Source organism: Adiantum capillus-veneris, chromosome 28 (assembly GCF_014529385.1).
Source record: "Adiantum capillus-veneris isolate H3 chromosome 28, ASM1452938v2, whole genome shotgun sequence".
Taxonomy (NCBI): domain Eukaryota; kingdom Viridiplantae; phylum Streptophyta; class Polypodiopsida; order Polypodiales; family Pteridaceae; genus Adiantum; species Adiantum capillus-veneris.
This window is the reverse complement of record NC_140958.1, coordinates 69,142,916-69,152,483: the sequence shown is the minus strand read 5'-3', so window position 1 is coordinate 69,152,483 and position 9,568 is coordinate 69,142,916. Positions and strand designations below refer to the sequence as shown.

The 9,568-nt window shown below is 41.0% G+C and overlaps 1 protein-coding gene across 1 annotated transcript; it reads right to left on the bottom strand.

The window, feature by feature from the left end:
- Nucleotides 1-4,410: 4,410 nt before the first annotated feature.
- Nucleotides 4,411-8,267, bottom strand: LOC147420624 (uncharacterized). Its single transcript, XM_086503943.1, has 5 exons — nucleotides 8,134-8,267; nucleotides 7,890-8,011; nucleotides 5,653-5,770; nucleotides 4,885-5,083; nucleotides 4,411-4,709 (listed from the first exon to the last, which is right to left on the bottom strand). The coding sequence occupies exons 2-5, from the start codon at nucleotides 8,007-8,009 to the stop codon at nucleotides 4,535-4,537; spliced, it is 612 nt and encodes a 203-aa protein (XP_086360069.1). The 5' UTR covers nucleotides 8,010-8,011; nucleotides 8,134-8,267; the 3' UTR covers nucleotides 4,411-4,534.
- Nucleotides 8,268-9,568: the final 1,301 nt, after the last annotated feature.

The window sequence follows — 9,568 nt, the reverse complement described above, 5'->3', positions numbered from 1 at the left end:
CTAGAGATTCCCAGTTTGGGTGTTTTTCCTTGAGAAGCAAAAAACCCCGAACATACAAAATAAGCACACACGTCAAATGATTGTGAACCAAAATAAAAGAAAAAAGAAAACAAAGTGACATTTAAAAGACTTCCATCTAGCTTACAATTAAAATTCCAAGCTTTTGTTTGGAGTTGTGAGAGCTAGTTGGCTAATCAAAGTTGAAAAGCACAATTAAAAAATCTTGCATTTAGATAATCTTTTTAGCTTAGCTAGTACTAGAGTAGTTGTTTTAACTTTAGTCATAGCTAACTAATTGATAAACTCATCCATAAGCCCAAAACTCTTGATTAATTAATTTCATCAAAGGCAATTTATTTGTCGTTAATGGCAGTTTAGCATTTCATAAATCTTGCATTTACTCATTTTCAAATGTACTTTACATTCCTCTCATGATTTATTGTCATATAATTCCGTTTGCATAAAACAGTGACTTTGTCTTGCAGATTCAAATCCAAATGCTCTACAGCATGGACAAAACGGGCTTTCTCTCACTAGCTTTCGAGGGTGGAATCTACATCAGGAAGGGGGGCATGTTACCACCAAGCGACCACCTTGTATGTAACCATGGACCGGGCTTGTCGGACCCGCTAGTAGTGTATTATGTTATTGGCCGGGCTTGTCGGTCGGGTCACAATGGTTAACAGTGATCGCCAATGAGTGGCGCACTCTATAACTGGAACCTATGATGTTTTGGTAAGATTGGCTAAGTGTGACTGTTCAAATGTGAATGGAGAACCCATATAAAAGTCAATCTAAACCTAAAATAGGTCATTCTCTCATTTATGCAATTGAAGAGTGCTCTTGCTCCATCTCCATCTTCTTCTTTGTCCAACCATAATAGTGCGGTAGTTCCCAGGCTCCATAGGTACGATAGTAGACAAACTCCAAGTATCAGTCGCACATGGCACGGTTGAACATCACTGCTAGTAGAAGCTTTGCGAGCAGATCTCTGGCATGTATAAAATGCTTTGCTAGGAGGCCATCGTGATCATATGCTCTCCTGATCCTCTCAAAAGGCCAAAATGACCTATGAGACCAGAAAGTTACAATGCCGCAAATCAAATACAATGTCTGAGCACCGAAAATAAAAAGAAAAACAAAGAGGAGAGAGAGAGAGAGAGAGAGAGAGAGAGAGAGAGTTGTATTCACCTTTCCCGTTTTGCCAGAAACTTGTGGCTTTCTTGGCAGCATCCTTCACATCAAAAATCATCTTGGCCGTGCTTTCATTTTACTCCCCTGATAGACTTAAGATGATGTATTCATGTTTGGCTTTGTAATTTGTTGGGACGCCTCGCTTTCTTGGCAGCATCCTTCACATCAAAAATCATCTTGGCTGTGCTTTCATTTTACTCCCCTGATAGACTTAAGATGATATATTCATGTTTGGCTTTGTAATTTGTTGGGATGCCTCTCTTCCCTCCTGCGAGGCACTGTTGAAATACTTCACCCTTTTAATACCAATTCTTGTTTTCTCAAAAAAAAAAAAAAATCATCTTGGCTGTGCTAAGAATCCCTAGTGATTTTATCTTCTTGCCGTTATGAATGTACAATTCCCTATCGCCAAGTTTCTCGATGCCTGCATGGCCAATTAGGGCTTTCGCTTACACCTCTTAATTACTCTCAGCAAGCCGTGGAAAAACAGTTGCACAAGCTCCTAATTTTGCAGAAGTCTGTTATCCCTTTCCATTTCCATTCAAGATCTATGAAAGAGGGAACACCTGCTGTTAACACCTTGTCTAGCTATCCTTTCCATCGCCATAGTAATCATAGCTCCAACAATTTGTTGCATTTGAGCATTCGTATTCGAGAATGCCAAGTTTGCAGAAAAATGCATCAAATTACTTATGTTATCGTCGCATAACTCACTTAAAAGAATTCATTCCATATGGTTTGCACATACAGGCATGCTGCAATTGTTTGCCTACATTCCCATGACCATGCAAGCGAGTTTGCAGGTAGCTTCATTCCAGCAACATAAACATCAGGACTGCAAGAGAGTTTGCAGGTAGTCAACATCACATTCCTTAAAAGTCTGAAGCCTTGTATGGGACATCCCAATAGCAACAACGCAAACATTGTGGGCCTCGAGTATGGGAACAATCTTCTGCAGCTCCAAGGCATTGTATCTGCATAGCTTGCATCCAAACCTTCGCACAACATGAATAGACCACAATATGTTTTCAGAAGTACACAGAAAACAACTTTATCGAGTTTCCTTACATGACCATTCAAAAGCATTTGTAAAACAAACACAAGAAGTTTTGGACCAATTCTCACAATAATTCCCATACTTAGCTAGATACGATTGGGGGCATAGGACCGCCGGCCCGCATACCTAGCTAGGTACGATTGGGGATAGGGGACCGCCGGCCCGGTTTGACAAATGATACCTTTTCTAAAGATCCTTTGTCTTGGATAGAGAAGGTACGATCATGGGCTACATATGAGATGACTGATCATATTATTGAGGGTGTGAAGGACTGCTTTCAAGATGTATGCAAAGGATTAAGGATATTGGTGTAGGTAGACGGAATATGATGCATTCACCCTTGCATGCTGTAGCCTTTGTATTGCATCCAGTATGGCTAGCCAAGATTATAGGTAATGAAAGAGAGGTCCAGGAAGGCTAATTGTCTCTCAAATAGAGGCATACTAAGGACATAGAAACATGGGACGGGGAAAGGGCCGGCGGTGCATTGTATGAAAAACATTGTAAAAGATTCTGCTGTCCTATACGAGAAAATTTGTAAATTTTCTTGTGAAATACAGGCAATCAAATGATCAGCCCTCATCACTTAAATGACACAAAGATATGGTAATGGGATTCAAATCAGGCCAAAACAAACAGGACCACGAGCTAAATAACACAAAAGCAAGCACCAGACGAGATGCACGAACATATAAACTGTGCAGAAAAAGAGCTTGAACTCACTAAGGGCACCAAGAGGAGGTTTAAACTGTAATCACCATTGATCAGTAAGGTCATGTTTAAAAGCCTTCATGCTTCTACCAGAAAACCAAATTTTGGGGTCCATAAAATTGTTTTGTCTTCCTTGCCCTCCCCCATCCCCCCCAAAGAATCCCCTCTTCAAGCATACATGTTCATGTTTGTATCCACTACTTGCAAACATCCATACACCAGATAGACATCTTAAAGTCCCTCGCATTTCACCAAGTATGCTTTCAACTCACAGAATGTTGTCTCCGTATCCTCCCATCAACAATGTCACAAAATTTTAAGTGACTGCAACATCAACATATCCCATGAAGGATCCACATGCACTCATCAATTCTCCATTTATAAGCACAAGCAATAGAACGTCTTCTCCAAGCAAGCGTGTTCATATCGGTGTAAACAAAACATGGAGAGCAAAAATTCACAACTAGCAAACGGCCATGCTGCACCTGATCTTGCCAAAAAGAGCCAACTTTGACAGAATTTACATCAGACCACTTCTCAAGATCTATATCCTGTATCGAGTGCTATATCCAGTATGGCACCAGCTACGGTTGTTGATCCCTTTTCCGATGCCATAGATGTTGAGGTAAGGGCATAACCAATCTACCTATGGCATTCAGTCATTGGAGGTGAAGAAGAGCACGCTCTCCGGGTCCACTACTAAAATGGGCAACATGCCTTCTGCCCACTTCTGGGCGCGAAGGAGAGAGCAGCCAGAAGCATGGCCCACAGCGCTCACTGTTAATGAGCATCCAGCGAGGGGCTTGGCAATGAGCAGCGCGAGCGGAGGCAATGAAAAGCTGGAGAGCTACCACCACCCTCATCTGAACCCACCCTAATAACACCTATAATCAGACATGGTCATGACACTTCACCATTAAGCTAAGTGATCAACATCATTATTGTGTAAATAGTTTTTTTTTCATTAGCTCCAACCTCAAATCGAGGTTTCAGTGTATCTAGGTACATGGTTTGCATGATAAAGCAAGTGACCCCTTACAATATACTAATGACCCAAAGAAAAACAGACGGTGCACCACATTCTGTACAGCATCAAATAGTTTTCATATATATTGTCACTACATGTAATACACGAGGAAGGAGACATTAAAACTGATAGCTTATCTTCATTACTACACCAATACTTGATAAAGTAGGTACTGCCATAATCCTTGTTTACATTTCTTGTCTGTTACAAAAAGCATAATATGGTACTTCTCCTTTTAGAATCCCATAACGCACGAATTACCTCCCGAGGGGTGTATTAATCGGGATAGACCTCCAAGGGCTAGAACCAACCTTGAAGGGAGTAATAAAGTACCTTTACCAATTGAACCATTGCACAACAATGTCTTGAAGTAAATTTACACTAGTTCCTTGACAAAAGTACCTAAAGCAAACTTTGCGCATCAGGAAAAGTCGAATTCTTTATTTTACAAGCACGTACTTTGTACACAGTACTTTTCTGTCACTCCTCTTTGCTAGATCACCAAAACTATGCGGAATAATCAAGGTATCTCAGCAAGAGAGCTTTCAATTGCACACTACGTTTTCAGGTTCACTGTTTAAGTTGCTGGGGAAGTCCTTTTGATCAACCCCACAAGCCTCGAGAATGGACTGCGAAGATGGATGATCGGCAAAATCTTTCTGCCTGTGATCCATTAGCATTGTCCCTCCCTTTGCAATCACAAAAGTTGCACCCAATTGTCTGCAAAGAAAGCAACCAACACACAAGCACACGAATGAGTGTGTGATAAAAAGGTTATGTCCAGAGAGGGAACGAAGAAGAAGAAGCGAATTTCCAGTATCACAGGAACCTTCACAGAGAGAGAGAGAGAGAGAGAGAGAGAGAGAGAGAGAGAGAGAGAGAGAGATGTACTCACCGTCCATCACCCTTCAAGTTTCCGGGAACACTGACTTTCTTCAAAGCATCCTTCACATCAAAAAGCATCTTGGCTGTGCTAAGAATCCCTACTGATTTTATGCTAAGTGCCTGGTGAATCTTCTTGCCATTATCAATGTAAAGCTCTCTATCCCAAAAGCCACCCTGTTGGAACTCCTCAACACCAAGTTTCTCAATTCCTGCATAGCAAGTCAGGGATATTAGAAAAAATTAAAAAATGCAGTCAAGATTCCTTCATACCACATGATCAAACAATTCAACATTCATGAGCTTCTCTGTCGAAATCTGTAAATGCTTACACCTCTTAATTGCTCTTGCCTTGAAAGAACTGCAAAAGCTCCTAATTACGCAGAGGCATCTATTATGTTAAGTGCCCTTTGCATTTACATTAAAGATTTATGCAAGAGGAAACACCGGTTTAAAACCTTTCCTAAATATCCTTCTCATAGCAATCATAGTTCAAAGAATTTGTTGCATTCCAGCATTTTTGATTGAGAATGCCAAGTTTGCAGAAAAATGCATCCAATGTACTCATGTTATGTCGCGCATAACCCAACATTCATCCTGTAAGGTTGACAAATGCAGACACATGCTAGGCATGCTGCAACTGTTTGCAAACATTCTCATGACCATGCAAGCGAGTTTGCACGTAGCATTGATTCCAATAACATCAACATCGGGAATGCAAGTTCAACTCAAAACAAGACACCCCAACATCACATTCCTTGAAGACTTGTAGAGGACATACCAACAGAAACAACACGAACATTGTGGGCCTCGAGTGTGGGAACAATCTTCTGCAGCTCCAAAGCATTGTGTCTGCATAGCTTGCATCCAAACCTCCGCAAAACATGAATAACTACGGTCTGTTTAAATAAAAACACAAAAACCAAAAACTTTATTGATTTTCCAGCAATATTAGCCTTACATCATACACGCCCATTCCAAAGCATTGGTAAAAATAATACATCAGCCCAAATTGTTTTTTAAACTTAGCTGAATCCTTGACATTAGTTAGAAAGCGCACACACTCCCAACATATCACTTCAAGCCACACAAAGATATGTAAAGAGGTGCAAAGCAAGCAGACAAAAAACTGAATCACAAGCTCAATAAAACAAAAGCGCAAGCCAAACATGAATGTCATCCCTATAAGAAAGGGTAAAGTGTGCAGAAAAAAAGCTTCACTTCACAGAGCACAATTTAAAAGGCATCATGAGGTTGCAAAGGAAAACTTGACTCTACATTATGATCATCATTGATAGTTAAAGGTTATAATTTAATAGCCTCCATTCTTAGTTCAAGGCCACATAACCAACTTTGGAGTCCATCAACACTAAATTGGTAACATGACACTTTTCTGTCCTCTTAACCAAGCAATTTACTAGAATTACTACAAGAGATGCCAATGAGATGTGTTTGATATCCACAAAGATAGCTTATGACCTTAAAAAAATTTAAAATTTTTTTGGGCTATGGAATCCACCTCTAGCATTGTCTTTCATGAGTATTTTCCAACCTAAACTGTGCCAAAAAACATGGGCTGTTTTTGTACATTACTCATAACTTTGGCCATAGATCACCCTAAAACACTTCTTAATGCGTTCTAGGGTGTTACATAAGTAGCTTTTGTCATTGTAAAGGTTTTCAAATGCTTCTAATGCATGGATACTCTATTGCCTATTTATGAAAATCATGCCATACAAATTTATGGACAAATTTCACACTTTGATCGATTTTTTGGCAATGTGTATGCAATAGTTGCAATAGAAAGGCAAGTTTGATTGTACATATAGACTTATCATTATATATTGCATCTTCCTTGAGTTTTGGGGCACCTATTACTCCCAATAGCTAACGACACAGTCGAGAAAAAATCCATTTTACAAAAATGGGACTCATTTTGTGTTAGAAATGTATCATGTCAAATATTGCTCAATTCCTTTCATTTTACCATGATCAACCTATAGCTTAGGTCCAAACCTAGGCATACAATACCAATTTAACTTTAAGTGCATACTTTTCAAAGAGACTGTGATGGCCACAATGTGGAAGCCAAGTTTTTCGTTTGATCAAGCTCATGTAACAATACTTAACTTTATAAATAGTCATAACTCCATTGCAACACCATTAAGCTAGCACAAGCCAGTTGAAAGGAGGTGATAATATTTAGTGAAACATATACAAGGAGTATTGAATTTTTGTCCAAAACCCTAAAAGAACACTTTTATGCGCTGTTATGTTACCAAACTAGTGTTAACTTGCTCTATTTTGTGATAATGGAGCCAACTAATTACTGGAAAAGTTCTGTAGACATGCATAATAGGAAGTCATGATATTGAAGAGTGTGGTATTATACCATAATTGCAATACTATGACTAGGCCAACTGCAAACCCATTATTTTTTGGTACCACCACTAACTCCGAGTTCACATAAATCACCCCTCTTCATATGTACATGTCCGTGATTGTATCCAAACATCCATGTACCCAAATCACAATCATAACTACCACACTGGCTCTTTTCACCAATTATTCTTACGATTGACAGCTTTAATCTCCATGCTCCTCCATCAATCTTCATCCTCAACAATGTCAACGACAAACTTAAGTAACTACCAAATCGGTGCCTCCCCTATGAAGGACACATACACTCATCAATCCTCTCTCTCTAAGCACAAGCCGTTTCCAAGCAGTGTTCGGGAAAAATGTGTCTCAGCTCAATATCGTGCCATTTTCAATTACAAAATGCCAGTTGAGGGCAAGGGGAAAAGGATAAATTCCGCCCCAAAGTAGAGAAAAATAGTGTAAAAACTCCAAAAATACACGTAAGTTTTAAAATTTTCCTCTTGGCAAATTCAAGGAAAGGAATTGTATATGTTTAAAATAATGATTTTTCCCGGACACTATTTCCAAGCAAGCGTTCACATCACAGTGTAAACAAAAGCTAGCGCAAATTCACAACTAGCAAAGAGTAACGTGCACCTGATCTTGCCAGAAAGAGCCAACTTTGACAGACTTCGCATCAGAGGGACCTTGCACCTTCTCGAGTTCTATGTCCTTTATGGCATCAGCTACGGTTGTTGATCCCTTTTCCGATGCCATAGCTGTTGATATGGCACAACGGGATAGCACCTCAGGCAGAAAAGCGCCAACAAAAACCTCTCTCTCTCTCTCACACACACACGCACGAATGCGCGTGTGCGCGTGTACACACACACACACTCACCTGGTTGTAATGAGGAGCGTGCTGTAGGGAGGAAAGTAAGAGAAATTGCTGCTGCTGCTGCGAATGCTAGAACTCCTGGCTGGAAAGACCCGCACAAATAGTGTCCACACACACGCACGGACGCGCACGCCGCACACACACAAGAACTATACACGTCTCCCTCTCTCGACGCGTCGGAGGTGACACCTCACTAACAAAATGGGCGGCACTGGGCTAGGCCTACAACAGCCACAAAAAGCCATTTGCTACCTTTCTTTCTCATTCTTATCTCGTGTTTTGAGTTCACACTTACACCTAGGCTGCTTAGACGGTCTTCCCATAAACCATCTAAAACCGTCTCTATCTAGCCTTCTAACTCAGAGTTGCGGGCACATACACTCGATAGTGGTATTGCCAAATGGTATCGCTTACTTGCATTCGCCTCACGGTTAGCAGATAGCTCGACCACTTGATAGGGTGGTCAAGAGTCTCCACGTCGTTATGCTTATGTTTGTCGTGCATGTAACGGCAGGCCATGAACCAGTGGCTGTTGCGTTTTTTCCACTATATGTGGTCGTGGCAACGCTTTTTGAAGGGCCCTTCTTTTTGTAAGTTCCTCCAAATTATCAAGCATATGAGACCACCCTCTTACACATTACGATATCGCCCATTATGCCCCTTTGCACCATCGACTGCCTAATGAGACTAGTGTCACTAGCAGAGTTCACAGAATGTGTCTCAGCTTAGCCTTGAACCTGTCATCAAGGGAAAATTTCTCGCTTGGATTTTGCAAAAAAAATGTGTAAATATAGATAAAAATATAGTTTAATTTACAAAATTTCCACTTAAGGATTGGCTTAGAGGGGTTTGTGTATGTTTGGGATAAAGGTTTTTTCCAAACAATGGTACTCATGAGATGCCGTCTCTTACTAGTTGCAGTCTGGACACCAATGGTATCACATCACACTAGCCTAGAGAAATTGCAAAATATGGGCTAGGTTCTAAGCTTTCCATGGTAAAAACCAATAATATGCTATAGGTTGTCTTGCGACCACCCCTATATCCTTCATATACTAGGTCTATTGCATTTGTATTAAGTGGAATCTACTAAGATTACTCCCTATCTTAGCTTGACCTCCATTCCCAAGTCCCCTCCATGCACTACTCCGCGTCCCTTTCCTCCCCTCCCTATAGCCCTCGTCCATCGACCGCTCTCAGTCCCCTCTGCGCGCTCCTCCCATATTCCCCACTGCCTCCAGCCTACACTTAGCTACCCTACAAAGGCCCAGTGCAAAGACGCCTGTACGGAGCTGCCCTACAGCACGTTCGTGCGAGAGAGAAGAGGCCTACATGGCCTTGCAGAGGAAGCACACCCCTCACTGTATGATGGGAGAGTTCGAGAAAGAAAGAGACTGGAGGCCATGGCGAAGCTGATTCAATCTACGCGAGCTCTGGA

Excerpts from the sequence above, each read along its gene's own strand:
- LOC147420624 (XM_086503943.1), bottom strand. The coding sequence starts at position 8,009 with ATGGCATCGGAAAAGGGATCAACAACCGTAGCTGATGCCATAAAGGAC. Across the intron at positions 5,771-7,889 it reads GCTCTTTCTGGCAAGATCAG|ACCGTAGTTATTCATGTTTT; the intron begins GTGCACGTTACT and ends TTATTTAAACAG. Across the intron at positions 5,084-5,652 it reads TGTTCGTGTTGTTTCTGTTG|GAATTGAGAAACTTGGTGTT; the intron begins GTATGTCCTCTA and ends CTTGCTATGCAG.